This window comes from Haematobia irritans, chromosome 3, assembly GCF_050003625.1.
Source record: "Haematobia irritans isolate KBUSLIRL chromosome 3, ASM5000362v1, whole genome shotgun sequence".
Lineage (NCBI taxonomy): Eukaryota > Metazoa > Arthropoda > Insecta > Diptera > Muscidae > Haematobia > Haematobia irritans.
This window is the reverse complement of record NC_134399.1, coordinates 53,114,798-53,139,774: the sequence shown is the minus strand read 5'-3', so window position 1 is coordinate 53,139,774 and position 24,977 is coordinate 53,114,798. Positions and strand designations below refer to the sequence as shown.

Here is a 24,977-nt window from a genome sequence, read left to right as displayed (position 1 = left end):
ATTCCTAACTGCTTTCAGTTTAGGATTTTTTTACTGAAACAAGTAAATTTTGTTATTTCACACAAAAATAAAATGGCTGAACTAAATTGATAAACATGTTTCCCTTTAGTTTGGAAGGCACTTTTTTTTGGGTGTAACAGAAAAAGAACGCGGAGTCGAGTATAAACATACATAAATAATTTTATAATATACACATACATTTATTTAGGCGTGAACAGTTTTTTACTAGCATTTAACACCATTTTAAATACATTTCAAACTTATCGTGTTTTGTACTTAATTTTGGCCTTGGGTTTGCCTTTTACTTTTCTTTAATAATTCATTTTAAAGAAAATAACCTTTTTCAATTGGCTGCAAAACTCGAACTTAATGCCCGCTTTTATATTTGAAGGTATCCGTCAACTCCTCTTGGACTACTTATTAATAAAGAGGAACTAAACTTTGTTTTTATACATTTTACTGTTTAATTTTTCACTATTTCCTCCTTTTTTCATTTTACTGTCCCAACTCTAAAAAGAGTATAGTGCCCTTTCGTTATTTTATTAAGATCCCTTTGTAATTTTTGTATATTTTCCACCGTGTTTCCGAATGTCTATTCTCTCTACTCCGAATACTCATTCTAATATCCAAATTAAATAATATTTAGACTTAAGCATATCAAATTTTTGGCCTTATCATAAAACTGTTTTCCGAAACAACACACAAGCGGATTCACAGAAATTGCTCTCTTTTGATTGTCTCGCTGTGTTAAGTTGATATTTCTTTCTCTATACTCTCTCTGTCGCTCTCTGAATAAAATATCACAACATATATATGTTTACTCGAAATTTGTAAATTTATATATGTTTACATTCCCAAACATAATACATTCTAACATATTAACATAGATGTCCCAAACATTTAGTGTTAGTTTAGGAACATTACATGTTTGCACTTAAATATATTGTGTTTAAAAATTGTGCCCGAAACACATTTTGTTTATATTGAAACATATGAAAAACATATTTTTCTAACAGTGTAGCACATATGTGCTTTAGATTAAAAGTTGTAATGTCCACAAATTTGAATTTCAAAAAATATCAAATTTTGACCACATAAAATTTTTCCAATATATGTCCCCACTTTGGTGATTTTTGATACCAATTTTGCGAATGGTATATTCAGAAATATTTCTTAAAACAATCGAATCCACGGGAGTTCCATTTGATTTATGTCCAGACATGACTGACTCTATGTTGTAGATTTCAGGCATATTAAAGTTATATTTCCTATGTATAAGGATTTTTGGAATATAACATAATCGCATTTGAAACTTAAGACTATGAAAATAAAGGGATCATCAATAAGTTCTAGAAATGATGCGTTTCTTTGGAAAATTTATATAATTAAAAATAATCATATATATCATTCTAAAGTTTTCCAATAGTTTGCAACAGAAACATACAGTAGAATTACTATGAAATCGTTTTAATTATACATAATTTATTTTTTTTTATTCCATAAAATTTAATTACATATATATATTTTTTACAAATGTGTCCCCAATTGGTTACCAATTTCATTAGACCTCACTTATTAAACCTCCTTTTGTTTCAAACTTATTACACAATTCTGCAAAATGTAATCAACACATCACTCCTAACAACCTTTTCGAGTCTCTGCCAAACCCAACATTTCCGGATACTACATTTCATTCATGGATGCCATTCACCGTATATCAACCTTTTTGGTCAATGTCACCCTTCCGACCATCCATCTTGACACAATTCCTTTCTTTTACATTCGCCCGCCGTCTCTCCTCGTTGTGGCTTCAGATGAAATGGACCAATTGGAATTTATGGTATTTTATCCAGAGTAAAACATTTTAATAAGACCGAGGGTGGCAACGTTTTTTTATGGAGCTAATGCCAATGGCAAAATGAGGGAGACATACAAAGCGATACATTTTCAAGACTTTCTTTGGAATATTGCTGCTTTACAAAGAACCCTGAAACACATAGACACTCTTTGGTGGAGTTTATCAACTTTGTAGACTTTAGCTTTTCACCAGTAATCACCACGTTACTTTGGGGCTTATTTGGAATATTCTATGAATTAGATTGCATGAAGGAGTATTTGATTTGCCAAAGGCTGTGTGAAGGGAATCTAAGATCATGGGAAGGGGCTGTTACTGCCACAAAATAGTGTATGAGTCCTAAGGGTACCATGATAATTTGATAAGGACTTTAATGCTTTTTGTTGTTGTTGCGTTTTCCTCCCCTCTTTGGAAGCTGTACTAAAAATAAATTGCGCTGAACCCAATAAACCAAAAAATTGTAAGTGGTTTCATCACAGCCATTTTCATCATTCTCATCAGCATTACCATCACCATGGCCAATATCTTCAAAATGAGAACTGAATTAGGTCAAGGGTATCTCAAACTAAGGGACTGGTGTGATGAATATGGGGTATAATGTCTATATTGTTAGGTACATACACCACATCCACTATTTGGCTTCGTGTTTTTTGTTTATTCCATTAAAATAAATTAAAATATTATAGACAGTGGAAACGTGATGTGAAAATATTCACAGGACTTATTTCCCTTACGATTTGCTTCGATGCATGACCTACTACAAACTTCTGGTACATAGATTTTTTTGTGTAGCATTTGTAGCAGTTAATTAAATAGTAATCAATGAAAATATTAAATCATTAAAAATCTATTATAAAACATGGAGACTTGAATTGTTTAATATAATTAGTATACTGTCATTTCATGCCCATATCTTCGTTGCCTTATCTACAAACATTTGTCATTGTGACCAAATATCGGTGGTAAAGAAGATAACAACATATTGATAAGTCTGGTATTCAGTCAGTCAGTATATGTCAGTACATGGGCTTATCATAGGACAGAAGTACTACTTTTTGGATCCTTTACATTGCTTTAGAAGTTGTACCTTGGAAGTTCATTTGAATGAAGACATTTTAAAAAATAAAAAACAAATGTTTTCAATTCAAATGTTTATGATATGATCATAGTCATAGCATTCTAACTACTTCTCGAGATGTTCTTTAGTAGTATGAGTCAAAAATTAAAGAACACAGGTTCAAATCTTACCAGATCACATAATTTTTCAAAAGATTGTTTTTATGTTGTACGTCGATTTTGTTTTGTTATTTTCGGCGTATATTTTTGTATAAACATATTTTCCTATTAAAAGTCAATAAAACAAATGCTCAAAGCTCTCTCAAAGAACTTCCAAAGAAGTGAAAAAATCAATTGGCATAGATTCAAAAAAATAAAATTTTTAGTTTCATTTTTATTGTTTCTTTTTTTACTTTTTATAGATTTTCTGTTCTTTTTGTATTTTGACTTTCAATGGCCAAATAGCGTATTTACTGGTCCGAAAGAAGTCCATCGGAAATGGAAAAAATTGATGGAGGATCCCGGGATGCTCTTAAAAAAGGAATGCTTGTGAACAAATTCAAATTCGCAAATTAATCTTCCACGGATCAAGGGTAAAGCATTAAATTTTATATTCTAAGTCCAAAACAATTCTCTGACAAATCATCAAAATTAATTTTCGACTGATTTAACATCTCTAAATTATACTACCGATGTATCCTAATTACTCTACATGGCTGTTAAACTTAACTTTATTATTGAGGCGAAACATTGGAATACATCTCGATACTATTGATTTGAATATAGACATCAGAAAATTTTCACAATGTTTCACAACACGGTGAGGTTATATTTACATAAAATATGGAGTGGGTAAGCCCGCATTCAATTTGATTTGCACTCTATTATATTTCCCCTGTTAGAAATGCAATCCCACGTGCTAAACGCAAGTAGTTCCAGGCTCTTCACCCATATTGAACTGCTCTGCCGTCTTGTTGAGAGATTTGCCGCATACAAATTTACATCGTATTCTTTATCGACGTTTCCCCAACGTGCCAGCAGTCTTTGTTTGCAACATATCAGTGCCTGACAATGGCAGACATGACTTTAATTTCCCCTTTAAAATATCGATTTTTTTGTTTGCCATATTCCTCTTTGTATACCATTAGTGGCAGTAAGGTGGTATCTCTGACGTATAGACACCGTTTCTTTGAATTTATTTTATATGGCTTTCTTTTACCTAATGTGGTCATTCCAATGATGGGGATGGTACTGGCGGCAACTTGAATGCCTTTGTTGGCTAATATGTGTATCAATGTACCTCTGAAAGGGGTCTTCTTGTGAATTCTATGACTTAAAACAACCACATTTATATCATCACAAATTGGATCATCACGTTCAAGGCTACCAAATTGAAAAGAGGTAACCTTTTAGAGAAAACGACATGGATATGCAAAACTAAAGGAAGGCAAGAAAAAAACAGACATTGATTATTTTAGTAAATTGTTAATAACTTTTATATGCATTAACAAACTGGGTAATAATGATGTCTCTTACTGAGTGCCATAATACCTCATTGTAGCCATGTGAAATATATCTCAATCGCTACGGCTTATTATTTGGGTGACATATTTGGATCTGATTTTTACTGCCATACCAAATTCTATAAAGATTGAAAATAAATAGATGACCAGACAGATGGAACGACAGTGTTTTCAGGCCAAACTATAACAATCAACTAAAGCTTCAATATTACCAACTCGGAAACGCCTTTGTACAGGCGGTAGGGCATTTCAAAATTCATCGAATAATGAGTGGGGTAAAATTGGCAGAGGTCGACAATAGAAATAATTAAATTGTGTGGGTATATTTACCCTAAACAATTGTTCTTATAATTAAAACTGCTGTAAAACCCAGGTCATTTCGAAGACCACGAGAATGTTTGAACAATATTGGTTTCTCGACTTTCAAAACAAATTAAATTAAAAATAATTTAATTTAAATTTAATTTAAAGTAAACTCGTTTGAATTCAAATACATAGAAAAACTGATGCATAATTATACTTATTTTTTAAGTTGGCCTGATATCAAAGCTGTTTTTGTTTTTTGTCTAAACATTATTAAAATAATATTTTTTGTAAGCTGATTGACAAGAAGATGGATGAATTTGTATTATTTGTATTATATATATATATATATATATATATATATATATATATATATATATATATATATATATATATATATATATATATATATATATCTATATATATATATATATATATATATATATATATATATATATATATATATATATATATATATATATATATATATATATATATATATATATATATATATATATATATATATATATATATATATATATATATATATATATATATATATATATATATATATATATATATATATATATATATATATATATATATATATATATATATATATATATATATATATATATATATATATATATATATATATATATATATATATATATATATATATATATATATATATATATATATATATATATATATATATACAGTATGTCAAGAAAGTCTTTTGACATTGCCAACTATTTCAAATTCTAGAAATAATTGAAATATTAAATATTTTAATATATATATATATATATATATATATATATATATATATATATATATATATATATATATATATATATATATATATATATATATATATATATATATATATATATATATATATATATATATATATATATATATATATATATATATATATATATATATATATATATATATATATATATATATATATATATATATATATATATATATATATATATATATATATATATATATATATATATATATATATATATATATATATAAATAAATATATGGTGCCAATGATAGTTTTTTTTACATTTGTTTCATTTTTCTATTATGATGTTGTAATTTTGTAAATGACAGCTAAAAAGTATACTACGTCATTGCATTTGCCTGTTTTAACAATGCATTGTGTAAACCTCAAAATGTGGAGTACATTTTAGTTTAATTTTGCGCACGAAGTAGTTATTTTTTACTGTGCAAAATAACTTTTAAATTCAACAAAATTACTACATATAGATAAATTGAATTAATACAATGTAATTGAATTAATGGAAACTGAAATGATTAAAAGAATAATAAAATTAATAAGAATAGCCACATTAAGGCCGGTACTATGTTCCCTTTTCGCATTGAAATTTTGGCGGTTACTTTATTAAAATAGCTAATTCAAAGCTTTTATTTGTCAGTCTTTGAAAAAATATTATTTGAATTACAATAAAACTTTTTCTTATCAATTCTTTCTAATACTACGCTAAAAAGTATACTACGTCATTGCATTTGCCTGTTTTAACAACGCATTGTGTAAACCTCAAAATGTGGAGTACATTTTAGTTTAATTTTCGCACGAAGTAGTTATTTTTTACTGTGCAAAATAACTTTTAAATTGAATAAAATTACTACATATAGATAAATTGAATTAATACAATGTAATTGAATTAATGGAAACTGAAATGATTAAAAGAATAATAAAATTAATAAGAATAGCCACATTAAGGCCGGTACTATGTTCCCTTTTCGCATTGAAATTTTGGCGGTTACTTTATTAAAATAGCTAATTCAAAGCTTTTATTTGTCAGTCTTTGAAAAAATATTATTTGAATTACAATAAAACTTTTTCTTATCAATTCTTTCTAATTTTAAGCGTTTCATTTTGCTTTTACAAGAGTACCGCCCTTTAAGACAATATATTTCCTCTTCTCCGAAAATGTCTTATGCCACATCTACCATACTTATAATCCTAAGTCAAACGTACTATATGTCTGCATGTACATACGTTATTATATTGCTTTAGTATATAAAATGTCGTATTTCAACATATCAACCTAAACGACGTCAGAAGAAACGTGCCAACCACTCGCAAGAAAAAGGAAATACAAGTCAGATTATTAAAAACTAGAACAGCTGAAATGCATTTCAATTTAACCTTTGACAGGGAAAGAAACAAGCAATGACAATCACCTCTATCTTATGACAACAACGTCGTAAGCTTCTGAAATATTTTGTGTTGTCATGCATTGAGTTTTGCGATTCGGATACTATCATATGTTGACAACACTGACAATTGGAAAATTTGGAGTTTTTGGACCGTTGTCATATTACTAACGTTTCTAGCACTCTTTTCAAAAACACAATAACTTTCGCTAGGCGAACTGCCCTGGATACCTTCGAAAATTTGTCATCCAGTGCAAAAAATAAATACACCCCATTTTTAAGATATTACTCTTGTTTTATTTTGTATTTATTCGCTGTGTACAAATCATTCCATGTTTTCGCACTAATAAAAATAACAAACTGTAAAAATGAACTAAAGCGACTTGTAATAACTAAATAGATGAAAAGTATAAAAACAAATATAACCATGTGATTTATAGCACTAATATGCAATGCATTGTAAATGCTTTAATTATTTCGTTCTTCACTTTTATTCCAGTGTAAATGAAATGTGTGAAGGAAATGCAGCAAATGCATTTGACACACGATTTACAAAATAGGTGTCAACAAAAACTCAAAATTAACAAACACACCGTCAATCGTAATAAATTTTAAACAAATACTATAGCGCATGAAATTGTCATACTCTAAAATATGCGAACTTGAAATTAAATAATAACCAATTTACTGCTGACCTTGACGAAAATCTATTTTTCTCAACCCTAGATCTGTCTCCGGTATGGACACATCAAATTTGGATAAAATGACGTTTGCTCGAACCAGTTTAGCTCGTTTAGTTGTCACTGCTTACCTATTCAGTACTAAACAAACTGGAGGCCTTATATTTTTTTTTTTTGGACTACATTTTTCCTTGGACTATTAATACCATATTAACCAAAAATACCTACAATAAAATAATATGGTAGTTAACTGTGTCCAAACCTTGTATGAACAATTTCGATCATCAAAACGGACATTGTTACCAGAACCTTGTTGATTTTTTTAGTTTCATTAATTTTGAAAGTCGACTTGTTGGCCGCCAGGTCTTGCTGTCTCACATGTCTAAAACAGCTGACATCAAATACATACTACAAACAGATGTTCTAATTAATATTCTTTGCTTACATATTTCATGTATTTATGTCTCTGTTACACCTAAATCATTCGAAAGTAAAATTCAATGCCAAAAATTTCCTCATAAATGTGAAAATGAAAAAAAAAAACAGATACTATTGTCCCCATGCATGCGCCTTCTATAGATCAGTTTTTGCTTATTGGCTTGAATCTTTGGTTTTGGTACTAGCAAACGTCATTTGCTAACTAAAACATAATGGCATAGGCGAATAGCGACAAACATCCACCGAAGAAAGTGAATTTTTTATTTATTGCGATATTTTTAGTCTGCATTGCTGATGCTTTATTTATTGGGTTGGGGCTCATTGTAATCGCCGCCAATTACATCATTATAATGTTTGAATTGGTGATGCTACTTTTGAGTCTATGGTGCCATGGCGGCATCCGCTTTGCCATTCATTATATATAACGATTTGCCAACTGTAATGGATTTGTTTGTTGGCAGTTGCATCAACACTGCTCTTAACTTGTGACAATTTAACAAAATTGAATTCAAAATCAAATCATGAAAAGTGAAAATCGTTTAAGCGAAAATGTCTATTGAAATACATATACAAGCACACACACATATATGTTTGTAATGACACATACAATAAATTCTATGCAAACTTTGTTATAAACAAATGTGAAAAGAGAATTTCAAGCAAATTTTCAATTAGCAGGATAAAGCACACTCTCGGATTTGAATATTCATCCAAAGTTAGTTCGTTCAATCGTGCGGAAGTTCAACAAAATTGATTTTCGAATTTCGTTTTGAGTGGTACTGTCAATTCTGTATCCATAGTTAATAAAGTGTCCCGAGGTTATAAACATCGTCACCTATATTCCAATTGGGTTCAGTAAAAGAAATTAATTAGAAAAACGATTTGTGAATTGATAACTCATTTCCTCATAATAAAAAAACCCCGTTTAGCTAAATTTTCCTCATATAAAATCATATACATATGAGTGTATCTATCGCAATTTTTCCTTCCCTAACCGATAAAATGCTCGATAAAATTATCTAAAGTTAATGAATTAATTTATTTATTTGTATTTTTAAGGAATTTATAGTGTTTTCAAACAATGATCTTGGTCGATGACACAAGCTCAGACATTGCATCAAAACGTTCCAGCCAAATTTTTGCTGAGTCACCAACGTTGATGGGCCTGATGCAGTTAAAGAGGATGCTAGCCAAACATTGAAGACCTTTTTGTAGCCAGCCTTTTTTAAACGGGCAAAAGCGGTTTAATTCCTGGCCACTAATGTGCATATCTTAACCTAAATGTTGGACACAGAGTCTGTCAAGAACCCATCAATACACGCAGAGAAGGAATATGATCATCGTCTAGAGAAAAATTATATTATATTTTCTGTGACACGTATGTCGCAACCATGTTATGATTTCGATAATCATTATATATTTGGTGAGAAAACAAAATTTTCGCGGCAAAAATGTTCCCCATTCAAAAATAATATTTTGCTCTAGGAGGTGATCACATTCCTTATCTGATTGTATTGATGGGTTTATGAGAGTCACATTAAAATTTTCAGATTCGGCTTCGACATCGTCCGAACATTTTGGACCAGTATTAACTCTGCTTCGGCCGAAAATTTGGCCTTCGGTTGGGCTCTAATGTGTCTAATGCTATCACCGTGTAAAGGGTGATACGGTCAAAATTTGGTCAATATAAACTTGACGCATTTCTTTCAATTTTGCATTTAAAAAACCTGAACACCCCTCATTTTGAAGGTGTGTGTGTGTGTAGAATGTTGCTCTTATTTTGATTTTGGAATTCAGTCTTCAGTTGTCAAAATGCCGTCCAAGCAAGAAGAGCAGCGTATCAAATCTTTGCTCGCGCATCGCGAAAATCCGAGCTACTCGCACGAAAAGCTGGCAAAATCGCTAAAAGTTGCCAAATCAACCGTTACAAATGTAATTAAAGTGTTTGGGGAACGTTTGTCGACAGCCAGGAAGTCTGGATCGGGGGGAAATCGAAAACCGGAAGCCGCTGAGACGACAAAGAGAGTTGCCGGTAGTTTCAAGCGAAACCCTAACCTCTCTCTCCGAGATGCCGCAAATAAGCTGGGTGTATCGTCTACAACCGTGCATCAAGCCAAAAAACGAGCCGGACTATCGACTTACAAGAAGGTAGTGACTCCAAATCGCGATGATAAACAATATACGACGGCCAAAGCGCGATCCCGGAGGTTGTACACGACGATGCTGACGAAGTTTGACTGCGTGGTAATGGACGACGAAACCTACGTCAAAGCCGACTACAAGCAGCTTCCGGGACAGGAGTTTTATACGGCAAAAGGAAGGGGAAAGGTAGCAGATATTTTCAAGCACATAAAACTGTCAAAGTTCGCAAAGAAATATCTGGTTTGGCAAGCCATCTGTACATGTGGCTTGAAAAGCAGCATTTTCATAGCTTCCGGGACTGTCAACCAAGAAATTTACGTGAAAGAGTGTTTGAATAAACGTCTGCTGCCTTTCCTGAAGAAACACGGTTGTTCCGTACTGTTTTGGTCGGATTTGGCATCTTGCCATTACGGTAAAAAGGCCATGGAGTGGTACGCCGCCAACAACGTGCAGGAGGTTCCCAAGGACAAGAACCCTCCCAACCCGCCAGAGCTCCGCCCAATTGAGAAATACTGGGCTATTGTCAAGCGGAACCTAAAGAAGACCAAAAAAACTGCTAAGGACGAGCAGCAGTTCAAGGCAAACTGGCTTTCTGCGGCGAAGATGGTGGACAAGGTGTCTGTACAAAATCTGATGGCAGGTGTCAAGCGTGAGGCCCGGCAATTCGGATTTGGAAAAGCGAAAGCCTAACTGAATATTTTTCCTGAATTTTATACTAATTGAACTTGAAAAAGAAATTTAATTTGATTTTTTAAATAAGCGATTTCACCGATTTACACGCGTTTTCCCTTGACCAAATTTTGACCGTATCACCCCTTAACAAAATGTGATCAAAAAAATCGCAGTTATTCTTTCAAACGGTTTTTGTATGGAATATAACAGGTTTTCATGCAAAAACGCTATCTTTGTACTAGGCTAGCACTTACATGGTCACCTCCGCGTTTACTTGATTAAAATAATCATACGCACCGATGACCGTTTCAAAATTTATCTTACGGCCATTTTCATATAGCTCCATTAGGTTCTAATTGCCACTAAACAGAAAGAAAAGTGGATATATCTTCTCCCAGTTAACTTTAACTGAACAATATTCAGCAGTTAATTTATTAACTGGCATATGTACTTAGTACGATTTAAAAGTTCGTTAGTTAACGTTGCAATAACGGAGCTTCATAATAATGGGGGTTAATATTAGAATGACTACAATGTGGAACGCCGTTCGGACTCGGCATTAAAAAGTAAGTCCCTTGTCATTGAGCTTAACATGGAATCGGGCAGCACTCAGTGATAAGAGAGAAGTTCACCAATGTGGTATCACAATGGACTGAATAGTCTAAGTGAGTCTGATACATCGGGCTGCCACATAACCTAACCTAACCTAGAATGACTCAATATTCGAATTAAACAATCATAAACAGGTTCTATTTTTTAGTACTAGATACCCCATTGATAATTTTCTGTATTTCTATCTTACTAACGGCCATTCTCATGTAGCTCCGTTAGGCTTTAACTGCCAGTTAACAGAAAATAAATTGCAAATATCTTCTCTCCGGTTAACTTTAACTGAAAATTTTTCAGCAATTAAATTCCTAACTTGCTTATGGAATATATAGGCAAGATGGCAGATATGCCCAAGTACGGTTTAAAAGTCCGTTAGCTAACGTAGCACTAACGGAGCTTCATGAAAATGGGCGTAAAATTGAAATATGAGAATATTCTAATTGTGGTACTAGATTATAAACAGCATGAACCTTAAACCTTTTAAGAATCTGTGCTGCGTTATTTATTCAGCATCAATGTTTTATGACATTTTACTAATGGTCCTTTTTTTGCAAATTTTCTTGCTCTTCTTACAGATCGTTAGTTTTGAACAATAGCAGTGGAAATTCAACGAAACAAAGGCCAACGTCAAGGAATTTATCTAACAAAGCAAACTGAAAGCAAAATTGTATATTCGACCCCTAATGATAACAATAGACTCATGATTCCCAAGAACAAAAACAAAAGATATAGAAACAAATACAAATAGACAGCCACGCTTCAAAGTTGTTAGATAATACTTAAACAGAAACGTTGCCAAAGAAAATCCATAAAATTATAACACCAGAAACTGCATAAAAAACAACTAGAAGTAAACACAACCTCCTCAAACTTAAAACCCTCAACAATTGCACCAACTGCTAAAATAATACGCTTACAACAACAGAAGCAGTGTCATCATTGAACAAACGAATGGACCTATGAAGCTAAAGTCACATTCAAATAGCCACCAGATATTTTAGACCTTAAAGCCCAGAAACGAAGATTTTCAACAGCTCTACAAAGCAACCAACTTCAGAAGCAAAACAAAACGAAACAACGAAAGAACAAAAATGCATATTGAAATACAAGTGGCATTAAATTTTGTTATCTCATATTTGTACAACAAATTGCCCCGACGGCGAGTGAATATATTTGGTGAGGAGTTGGAAAAGGCGTTGAAGGATAAATTTCAAGGGCACTGGTATCCTGAGAAACCATTTAAGGTATGTTTTGACAGTGACACTTCTTTCATTACGAGGGCGGTTCGGAAACTTCTTCGCCTATCAATGAAAGAGAATAGTTAGTTTTTCAAAAATATTTTTATTTTTCAATATAATCTCCTGAAACTTCAATACACTTAGTCCAACGCTTTTCTAGCAATTCTATCCATTGATTAAAATCGTTTTCCTCAAGGTCTTCAAAATAGTGGTTTACAACCGTAATTGCATCTTCATTTGAGGTAAAACGCTTGCCAGCAAAGAATTTTTTTAGATTTGGGAAAAAGTAAAAGTCACTGCACACAAAAAAATTTCACGAAAAAATTTCCAATTAAAATTTTAATTGAGTTTTAAAAAATATTCAATTAAAAATTTAATTGATTCAACAAATTTTTTAATTGAAACAAAAATCAATCATAAAAATAATAGTATCAATTAATTTTTTAATTGGATCAATTAACTTTTTAATTGACCTTCAATTAATTTTTTTTATTGATACTATCATTTCTGTGATTGAAGACATTTCAATTAAAAATTAATTGGATCAATTAATTTCGTGATTGAATCAGAATTTTTTTTTTTTGTGTGTGTGGGAGCTAAATAAGGAGAATAAGGTGGTCAAGCAACTCGTACTTTAATTCGTTGATTTTAGCCATTGTTAAAACACTCTTGTGCGCTGGTGCGTTGTCTTGATGAAAAATATTTTTTTTTTTTTTTGTTGTAAGCCAGGACGTTTTTCTCGAATTTGTACATTTAATTGATCCAAAAGGTTGCAAAAGTACTCTGAATTTATTGTTTTACCATTTTGCAGATAGTCAATCAATAAAATACGTTTGAAGTCCCAAAAAAACCGATGCCATAACCTTACCAGCCGATTGAGTTGTTTTTGCCTTCTTTGGGGCACTTCCTGCAGCTTCAGTCCATTGTTTGGATTGTTCTTTTGTCTCTGGAGTGTAGTGGTGGATCCCTGTCTCATCAACAGTTATGAAACGACGCTTAAAATCCATTTTATTTCGCTTAAAATGATCCAAACAAGCTTGAGAAATGTTCATTTTTATGCGTTTTTGATCGACTGTTAACAAATGCGGCACCCATCTTGCAGAAAGCTTTTTCATCTGTAGTTCTTCATGCCAAATTAAATGGACTCGATCATTTGAGATGCCCATGATATTATCAATTTTACGCACTTTTATTCGTCGATCATTTAATACCATATCATGCACTTTGGCTACAATTTCTGTTGTTGTTGCTGTTTTTGGACGTCCACTACGTGGTTCATCTTCAATGCTTGTACGGCTATGTTTAAATTCAGCAACCCCATTTTTTACTGTTGCATATGAAGGAGCACTTTCACCTAACACATTCACCACATCATTATGAATTTCTTGTCCCGATAAACCTTTTTTATGTAAATATTTAATGACAGCACGCATTTCTAATTTTTCCATTGTAAAAAAATTGCGGATGCGTCTTTTTTGAACACCTGTTTCTATATGAAGGAGTTGCTAGATCGAAACAAAATTTAACATATGCTCATACAGAGATGGAAGTTTCCAAAACACCTAACTGTTTATACCGCGCTTTTTGTGCTAGGCTAAGAAGTTTCCGAACTGCCCTCGTAGTTCTGAATGTTAATTTACCCAGCTCATTTTTACATTTAATTTACCTTACAAACGGCTCGCTTTTTATATAACTAAAATTATTGCCGCTTTCGAACCTGGTTTTGTACACATCGCACCATTGACGAAGTTGCCATAATAACAATTTCAATACTTTTCATTACCAAACAATCATGAACGTCTGTGGACGAAAACTTCAAAATTCCATATTAATTTTTCGTTAACGCAACTATGTAATACAATTTCAAATATTTCAAACAATTTCACTTCTTTCTTACTCGCCTATAACAAGTGAGTTAAATTTAATATCGGTCATCTCATTTAAAGTTGAGAAAAGTTTCCTCAGGTTTCCCGTCCAACAATTCCAACAACGCAATTGAGCATTATTCTACCAAAAGGAATTTTGTCATCCCGTCGTACGATCGATATTTCATGAGAATTCTGCTATTAACTCTGATCTGAGAACTCGCATTATCAAAGATTTTGTCGCATCAAGAGATATAATCTATGTGTGAGAGATAAAAAATGTATATTTTGGGTTCTAAATTCTGCTCCAGAATTGATCTGTATCTGGGTATTGGTAAGCTCGTCTGTCTAGTGTTGTTCTTTTACCATCATAGAATGGTGATGATAAGTTTGCTATTCCGTTTGTAACACATCGAAATATCAATTTCCAACTATATAAAATATATTTATTCCTGATCAGGGATAAACTCTAAGACGATTTACCATGTTCATCTGTCTGTCTGCTGTAATCACGCTATGGAGCCTTCTTTTTAGTAAAACCCTATTTCAGTAGCCCTTTCTTGTTTATTTCAGAACAAAAATTGCTGTCTCCCTTTAATATTAATTGTACATATTTATATATTTATATATATCTGTTCTTATACCTGGGTCTATTTCTAACACTACAACATTTTATTATTCACGTATTTTAGATTTCGTTAAATAATCCTTTTAATGGCTGCTTTTCTTTTGTTATTTCAGGGTTCTGCATTTCGTTGTCTGAAAACGGGCGATCCAATTGATGCTGTATTGGAACGTGCTGCCCGTGAAAGTGGTGTTCCTATAAGCGATATTTTAGAAAATCTTCCACATGAACTATCAGTTTGGGTCGATCCAGGTGAGGTATCCTATCGTATTGGTGAAAAGGGTGCCGTAAAGGTGAGTTAGTTATTTTGTAGGTCTAAAATTAAACTTATGCATGGACGTTTTTCCTTAAGATTCTTTATTCAGAGAACAGTGACAATCAAGAAGATAATTCATCTGCTGATGGTGAAGTTAATAAAACATTCAATCCCGAAGCCCAATGCTTCCGACCCATCGATGCCGTCAATACAAGCATGAATAATTTGAGCTTGAGTCCCAAGACATCACCCATGGCTGGTTCGTCACCTCTCTCGGCCACATCTAATTCACCGACCTACAAGGGGAGTCCGAATCCTATGACCGCTGCCGGTGTTAATAACGTTCCATTTCTACAGCGCTCTCAAGCACCGTTGACATTCACTACTGCTACCTTTGCTCAAACGAAATTTGGTTCAACTAAATTGAAAACCAACTCGAAAAGATCGAATAAGTAAGTAAAAATATATACACAAATATTACTGATTTTCTAGCTAGAAGTGTAACTACTCTCGTACGAAAAGTATCCTTATGCAATGGTTAGCTTATCCTCCTTGAACACATAGAGTCAGGGATTTGATCCTAGTTTTGCCCGAAAAACAAATATGTTTTTATTGTTTTTTCTCTTAACTCCAAGAGGTATCACACATATGCAATACGTGTAGAACCTGTACCATCACTATGGATTTGGTAGACTAGGTGTGTCTTTAACAGTTAATCTACCGAACCTAGCTTAACTTACTCTTCTTCAGGTATAGTTTTATATTATGTACCAATATGGATCTCAGGATTTAACGAATTTTGTCTGCACGATAATATCGTGCAGATCACTAGTATAGTGATCGATTCAAAATCGATTTATCTTCCGCCTATTTGATGTTCACAAGATGGAAGTTGTAATTTTACTTTGATCTTCTTTGGGTCAAAAAGTCGGAAAAGTGGAAGTTGGAAAAGTCGACTTTTCAAAATTATGAAAATGTCAACTTTTGAAAAGTCGACATTTAACTTTTAACTTGAATTATCAGCCTATAATGATCTACATAGCATTTCTCTTTCAATTCAAATTCAATTTTCATCGATTCGTTTGAGGCAATTCTCTTAAATAAATAGAAATAACAGTATATTTTAAAAAAATTCAATCATTAAAAGTCGATTATCAATTTGACTTAAATTTATAAAAATTAAAAGTCGTTTAGTCGAATTAGGAGAGACACAAAGTCTACGTCGATATTTTGGACATAAAATAGCTTTTCAGCTTTTGTGTCCCTATCCATCCGCTTACACAAAACCTAACATATTCCACCACCATACCTCATTACATACTCTCTCTCCTACATTCTGTTAGTTGTTCAAAGTCTATACGTTACTGAGTGGTATATATTATTAAGTGGTATATATTACTGAGTGGTATATACAGTGTTGCCAATTTGGTGCTTTTAGCACCAAATTTAGTGCTTTTTGATTTCTAAAAAGCACCAAATTGCCTTTTTGGTGCCTTTTCAAAAAAAGCACCAACTTGGTGCTTTCTGGCATTTTCATTTAGTGCTTTTGGTGCTTTTGGTGCTTTTTTTATTTTGAACAGTATTAAGTTTAATTGATACAAAAATTTTGATTAGACTTTCAAGAGCCGAAGAAACTCAAATTTATTGCCATATATAGAATTTGATTGTTATGAAGTTGGTATTGAGTATTTTTTAATTAATATTGTTATTTAGGGTATTCTGTAGGAAAGTTTAATGACATCTTTAATTTGGTAAAGATGTCATTAAAAACGTTTGTATTAAATCCACAAAAGCACGCACAACTGAAATAAGCAATAGACTCCTTCCATATATTAATATTTTGAAAGATGAACAATATCACTGATCAAAATGAATTGGACGAAAGCATTAAAACTGATCAAGGTGTATACTTGAATAGCGGTTCATAATGGTGAGTACTAAGTTAGAGTTTTGCCGCTAAAGTGAAAACTATATCAGTAAAAATTATAACTTGATGGGGAATAGCCAAAAGCTAATTTTCACAAAGTTTGTATTCCTTAAAATGATTAATTAATGAAAAGTAATTGTGAAAAAAATGACTATTTTAGCGGCTAAACTCAAAATTCATTCATTGAAATTCAATTCACAAAAGTTCTATAATCCATCTTCGGAATTTTTTTTTTATACCCTCCACCATAGGATGGGGGTATATTAACTTTGTCATTCCGTTTGTAACACATCGAAATATTGCTCTAAGACCCCATAAAGTATATATATTCTGGGTCGTGGTTAAATTCTGAGTCGATCTGAGCATGTCCGTCCGTCCGTCCGTCTGTTGAAATCACGCTAACTTCCGAACTAAACAAGGTATCGACGTGAAACTTGGCACAAGTAGTTGTTATTGATGTAGGTCGGATGGTATTGCAAATGGGCCATATCGGTCCACTTTTACGTATAGCCCCCATATAAACGGACCCCCAAATTTGGCTTGCGATTGCTCTAAAAGAAACAAATTTCATCCGATCAGGCTGAAATTTGGTACATGGTGTAAGTATATGGTCTCTAACTACCATGCAAAAATTGGTCCATATCGGTCCACTTTTACGTATAGCCCCCATATAAACGGACCCCCAAATTTGGCTTCCGATTGCTCTACGAGAAGGAAATTTCATCCGATCCGGCTGAAATTTGGTACATGGTGTTAGTATATGGTCTCTAACAACCATGCAAAAATTGGTCCATATCGGTCCATAATTATATATAGCCCCCATATAAACCGATCCCCAGATTTGAACTCCGGAGCCTCTTATAGGATCAAAATTCATTCGATCCGGTTGAAATTTGGTACGTGGGTAGTATATGCTCTCTAACAACCATGCAAAAATGGTCCATATCGGTCCATAATTATATATAGCCCCCATATAAACCGATTCCCAGATTTGGTTTGCGGATCCTCTAAGAGAAGCAAATTTCATCCGATTCGGCTGAAATTTGGTACATGGTATTAGTATATAGTCTCTAAGAACCTTTCAAAAATGGTCCATATCGGTCCATAATTATATATAGCCCCCATATAAACCGATTCCCAGATTTGGTTTGCGAATCCTCTAAGAGAAGCAAATTTTATCCGATCCGGCTGAAATTTGGTACATGGTATTAGTATATAGTCTCTAAGAACCTTTCAAAAATTGGTCCATATCAGTCCATAATTATATATAGCCCCTATATAAACCGATCCCCAGATTTGAACTCCGGAGCAACTTGGACGAGCAAAATTCATCCTATCCGGTTGAAATTTGCAACGTGGTGATAATATATGGCCGCTAATAACCATGCCAAAATTGGTCCATATCGGTCTATAGTTATATATAGCCGATCCCCAATCACACAAAAATTGGTCCATATCGGTTCATAATCATGCTTGCCACTCGAGCAAAAATAATCTAGCAAAATTTTATTTCTATAGAAAATTTTGTCAAAAATTTATTTCTATAGAAAATTTTGTCGAAATTTTATTCCTATAGAAAATTTTGTCAAATTTTATTTCTATAGAAAATTTTGGCAAAATTTTATTTCTATAGAAAATGTTGTCAAAATTTTAAATCTTTTGAAAATTTTGTAAAAATTTTATTTCTATGGAAAATTTTGTCAAAGTGTTATTTCTATAGAAAATTTTGTTAAAATCGTATTTCTATTGAAAATTTTGTCCAAATTTTACTTCTATAGAAAATGTTTCAAAGTTTTATTTTGTCAAAATTTTTATTTTTAACTTAATTATATACGTATTTAATGGGCCATTTTAAGTGTAATATATACCACATATGGACTACTTGGTATATATTACGGTATTAGGAAGTTTTAAGATACCTTGTCATCGGCAAAAGTTACCGCAACCCAAGTAATTCGATTGTGGATGACAGTTTTCAGTAGAGTTTCTACGCAATCCATGGTGGAGGGTACATAAGCTTCGGCCTGGCCGAACTTACGGCCGTATATACTTGTTTTTTTTTTTTTTAGTAGAGCATTTAATTTTCGATTTTGTGGTGGAAGGTGGTATGTTGGAATTTATAATATTTTTTTTGGTGCTTTTTGGCCTTGGGGAGTTGGCAACACTGGGTATATATTATTGATGTGCAGGGAAGAGTATTTAGAAAATACAGTGGAGTATTTTTGATTTGCACATGAATTTGCTCTGCTACTTAATGTAGATTTACCTTTACTCTCTCTCTCTCTCTCTCTCTCTCTCTCTCTCTCTCTCTGTTGTTAGCAACTCATAGTGAGTACAAGTGACAGCTTATCTATCCGTTATCTAATATGGGAAGAATTGGCTAGAGTTTTATATGAATAGGATGAGAGTCTATATTCATTGCTTTCATATTCGATATAAAAGTAATGAATATTGAAGTTGTGAAGTTTTGCACAGTTCTCTGATCCCCATCTCGTATACAGGAACGCGATACTGAATAGGAAACAAATCAATGCAACGAGGTAACGGAGACAACTGATGGGAGAGTGATCTGAAATACGACACAAACGGAACCATCAGAGCATACCGGAAGTAACGATGGAGACTCCTTGACAGTTTAATTTAATTTAAGTATATATCATACAAAAATCAATAAATTAACTTTCTTCCTCTTGAATCCAATGATGGTTCATTGCTTCTGTTTTGCCATTGTTGTTTCCATTTTTCTAATGAATTCTGATTTACCCACTTGATCATTGATCATATTTTTTCTCTGAGTTTCTAATTAAAATACGAATGTATTTAATTATATACTCATAGCTAATAAAGGTGCATGTAAATTTTTACATGCGCATAAAACATATTTTTTGGGTTTTATTTAGATTAAAACTAAATAGAATCGACCCTCGGACCTTTAAAAAACCGATGGCAGTCAATGATATGTGTATATCATTGACTGCCATCGGTTTTTCTTTTGCCACTATGCGTCAGTGGGAAGATATAATTAAAGTTCTATATATCGCTACTATGGCGAGAAAACGATACTTTTATGTTAAGTAATTAGCATTAGACTGTAAAATGTTTCCATTTTAAAATAGTACATTAACGTACACACATTTTTTTCTAATTCAATCACAAAATTAATTGAAATGTCCTCAATCACAGAAATGGTAGTATCAATTAAAAAATAAATTGATCCAATTAAAAAATTAAATGGTACTATTAATTTTTAATTGAATATTTTTTAAAACTCAATTAAGACTTTATTTGGAAAAATGTTCGTTAAATTTTTTCTGTGCATTATTTTAATTACAAATTATCTCATCCCCTTACCTTTGCAGCACTTCATACCGTATGTCGCCCACAGAATTCTCCAATTATATAAAACAACGTGCCATGCAACAACAACAAATACACCATGGTCATGGCCATTCACCTAATGGTGCTGGGGGTCCGGTTCAACCAGGCAGCCATTTTGGGCCTATTGGTCCTGTATCGCCAGCAAGATCTCTTTCACCGAATCCGCTATCATTGGGCTTGGGACAGAATGGTGGTGGCGATCCATTCTATTTCCCCAACATGACCATAGGCATGTATCCACAATTCAACAATCATCATCGAAATCTATTCGATGCCACACATTTTCATGGGACTGAAAGCAATGGTCTCTTTGCTCCAACTAACAATGGTGTAGGACATGGTAAATTTAACAACTATCTGGAACCACACAGCTTCTATAATATGAGCGGTAACCTTCATATGGCCCAGCAACATCAACAACCCCAGTCACCCATTGCCATAAACGGAGGTGGTGGAGGAGTGATTGGTGGTCCTGGCCATCATGTAATTGGCAATGTGAAGAATTCAAATGAAAATATTACAACCTCTGGCAAGGATTCCGCTGGCTCTGGTAATGTTAGCGTCACAGTCAACTCCAACTCGAACAACAACAATGCTGCCAACATCACCGTAACCGTTACCAATGGCACTACTAATGACAGTACTGCTGTTAGCCCAGTACCCCGTGATGCTGCCGTGACAACATCACCAAACACTGATCGTCAAAATACCGCTAATGCAGTCGCTGCTGTAGCTGTAGCTGCTGTAACAGCTTCTGCTGCTGCTAACAATAGCAACAGTAGCAGCAGCAACAACAGCACTCCTCAAGAGTCATCAACAGCAGCTTCAACTTCCAATGCTGCAGCTAATTCGAAAATAATCGATGGTCTTAATTCATTCTATTCCAATGCCACAGGGTCATATCAACAACTTTTAGTTGCCAATTAGAGTTCAACACTACAAAACTCACAAAAACAAAGAGTCCTTTAATTATAGACAACCCGTAGTCCTAAACCTATGACCTTTCATCGTCATCTGCAATCTCTATCTGTACCCTCAAAATAAACAAAACAAACCTACTGATGACAATTGTCGTGCGAGTATAATTTAATATTTCTATGTATAATTATTTTGTAATTGATAGAGAGAAACACAAAAAACAGCAGCATACAACTATATACATATACATATATATTTTTTTAACTGCTTAAACTTAAAAACAAAAGAAAACGATACACTAGTTTCATCAAGGACTTAATTCAGCAAACAAAAATTAATATAAACAAAATTTATGTAAAACTGAAAGAAAATGAAAAACGACATCTATATAAAACTTTTTTATTTGTTTTCCAATTTTATTATTTTTTTTAATTAGCTGTAATTTTTATTAGAGATAACAATATAGTAGCATACAATAATAAGAGAAATCCAAGAAGAAGAATGCTAGAGAAAAAAGTTATAAAATGTACACATATATATTTTTTCACTGTTAATTTTTTATACACATTTTAAGAAATACTATTTAATATTAAAAACAAATATAAAAACTATCTAAACTAAAGATCCCTAAACTAAAAATCCCCAACCCTAAATTGAAGACAAAGACGCAAAAGAAGATATTGTGAGACACGAAACGAAATGTTTATACAAAATGCAACCCTGTGTTTGTAATCCTTAAAAGTATCTGTAAAAATGGCCATTCGATTTTTATACCAAATGAAGCAACTTTTCCAATTTTTAAATTCATGAGAAGTAATTTTTTTAGATAAAACTCTGTTCGTAACTCAGATATATTTTTCGGTTTGAAGAATAGTAGCAGAAGGTAATGCCTTACAAACTTCAAATAAATTATAAATTGTAGCGGTTTAACCAATAGTCCAACAAAACCGCAATGTAAGATCTTGAATACAACAGTCTGTAGGCTTCGTATTCTCTATATCTGATAACAACATTTCACAAAATTTAATTAAAGTCGATCCAACAAAAGAGAGCCGAAGAAAAACAATTTTGAAAGTTGGCTGCTAGAGAAGCAGTTATGCATCAAACAACGGCTGCTAAGCGTACCCATTGTGCTTCAGATTTTTGTTTTTGATATACAAAACGTAAATGTATTGAAAGATTCAGAACAAAAAAACAATACGCCTCATTTCGCTGATCAAAAAACAATTATCATCGAATGAATGAAGAAGAAATAGGTGCTATATCACACCAACTCATATTAACTTTAAAAAATCAACCTAATTCCTACTCTTCTTGATAGTGTTTTACAAGTTCAACGATAATGGAGTACGTTTTTTCAATTAGGCTAATCGCCAAAAAAAAACATACGTTGCCGGTGCGTTGCGACAACGTTACATTTTTAGATGCCTTACTCCTCACTTTAACTCTCTCGCAAGTTTTAACTGGATAGGACGTTAAATAACATTGTGTTGTAGGAATAAAAAAATTCATATCAGAAAAGCGACTAATGTCCTGTTCCTGTAAATCGTACTTTCGTACGCAATCGCTAGAATGCGAATCAATTTGGATTCTTTTATTTTCGAAATATCAATAAATACGAAAAACACCTATCTTTCGGTGGTAGCCCTTATATCAAAAGTTTAAATAAAACCACATTTAATTCATTTCACAATTAATTAATGCCCCTTGATTAAAAATAATTGAGCCAATAATACTATATAGGTTTTTGTGAATTGAACTAAAATTTCTGTTCAATTTAAACCTCTATTTAGACTTCATTTGAATTTACATGTAGCTGTTGGCAACTCTGGTTAGGAAGCATTGAAGTGTCTTTTTGGTGCAATATTCTTCACCTGATTTGGTCATTTATACACAGAAGGATTTTTAGAACACATCTTGCATAATGTTTCAACCTCAAAACTAATTTATTGAACAATACCAAAAATTGTTTGTTAAGTTTCACTATAGTAATATTTCCACCTACAGCAAATGTTAATGTTCGTCCTAAATTATAGAATTGTACAATTGCCCCGGTCCCACAATCCAAATTCTAACCCAAAATCCTTGTCCTTCTTAAAATTTTTTTACTTAGTCTTTAATATAAAACTATGAATAAATTATAGTTATAAAAACAGTTTTTATTAAATGTACAATCTAATATCAAAAATAACAAAAAACAACAACAAATATTATCCATAAATTTGTTTATTGTTAAATAATATTATTTACCTTGTTACATTTTGTAATGTGTGTTATTATAAAGTAGCTCCTCCTTAACCAACTCCTACAAATAGACTATTTGGCTCTGCCTCCCTTACTAAACCCCTTAATAGCCTTATTAGCTAAGTATTAAGTTTTTTATTTTAATTTTTTTTTGTTTATAAATAGTTTTTTTTTTTTAATAAATTACTAAGTAGTTGCAATTGTTTATTTCTCATTTTGATAGTCAAATCTTGTTTGTAAACTAAACTTACCATTTTTTACATAAGCCTATTGTGTGCATACGAATTTGCAACATTGTATTTAATTAGGTTGAAACATTGTTAATTGTTTATTATGCTAATCGTAGTACACATACAGACATACAAATATTTTTTTAATATAAAATTATTTTAATTTCATTATTTGTTACATACATTTATATTTTGTATTAAAAATCATTTTTATGTAGAAAAATTTTTATACTTTTTATACATTTTTATCGATAATAACTGCATAAAGCAAATGTGTTTTTATTATTATTTTTTTTTAATAAATAAAATATAGACAATGAATGAATGTCTTTATTTCTTTTTAAATGCTTTTTATGTTCACTTTTGTTCCAAAATGCATGTCGCAGATCATTATCTTAGATATGGAACGAAGACAGGTTTGGATTTTGAGGAAAATTTAAAAGATTTAAGCTCACTAGATGACTAACTCTTCCTCATTCGAAAAATCCGCTGCTACTGCGGCAAAACTGTGGATCTCTTTCATGCATTGGCTGTTATTGTAACATGATAAAAGTGTAGTTGTGGTACCCGAGAATGAAATCGATCCTTTTTGGTTTTTAGAACCTGACGTTATTCAGCATGTGGGCTCACTTTGTGAGTTCTCCTAAATACGAAATTATTGTGAATTATCCGATAATTTAAGGAAATTTACGCATTTAAAATTCAAATTGATCACATTGTCAAATTTAGTGACATTAGGACATCGGTCAAAATTATGAAATATAAGAGTGAAATACAACCTTTCAGAAGCTTTGCTCTTATTATGTGTATTCATAG

General features: G+C 32.2%; 1 protein-coding gene across 5 annotated transcripts in view; it reads left to right on the top strand.

Moving 5' to 3' along the window:
- Tob (Transducer of ERBB2) overlaps positions 1-24,482 on the top strand; it is a 99,537-nt gene extending 75,055 nt beyond the window's left edge. The window contains exons 1-5 of one of the 5 annotated variants that reach the window (XM_075302688.1): positions 3,353-3,504; positions 12,056-12,724; positions 15,325-15,501; positions 15,561-15,916; positions 20,751-24,482. In XM_075302688.1, coding sequence (XP_075158803.1) covers positions 12,572-12,724; positions 15,325-15,501; positions 15,561-15,916; positions 20,751-21,696 — 1,632 coding nt within the window. In that variant the 5' untranslated portion in view covers positions 3,353-3,504; positions 12,056-12,571 and the 3' untranslated portion in view covers positions 21,697-24,482. Of the gene's footprint in view, positions 1-3,352; positions 3,505-8,693; positions 8,908-12,055; positions 12,725-15,324; positions 15,502-15,560; positions 15,917-20,750 lie in introns of those variants that run through there. The other 4 variants (XM_075302687.1, XM_075302690.1, XM_075302686.1 and 1 more) reach the window with 4 other exon arrangements.
- Positions 24,483-24,977: the final 495 nt, after the last annotated feature.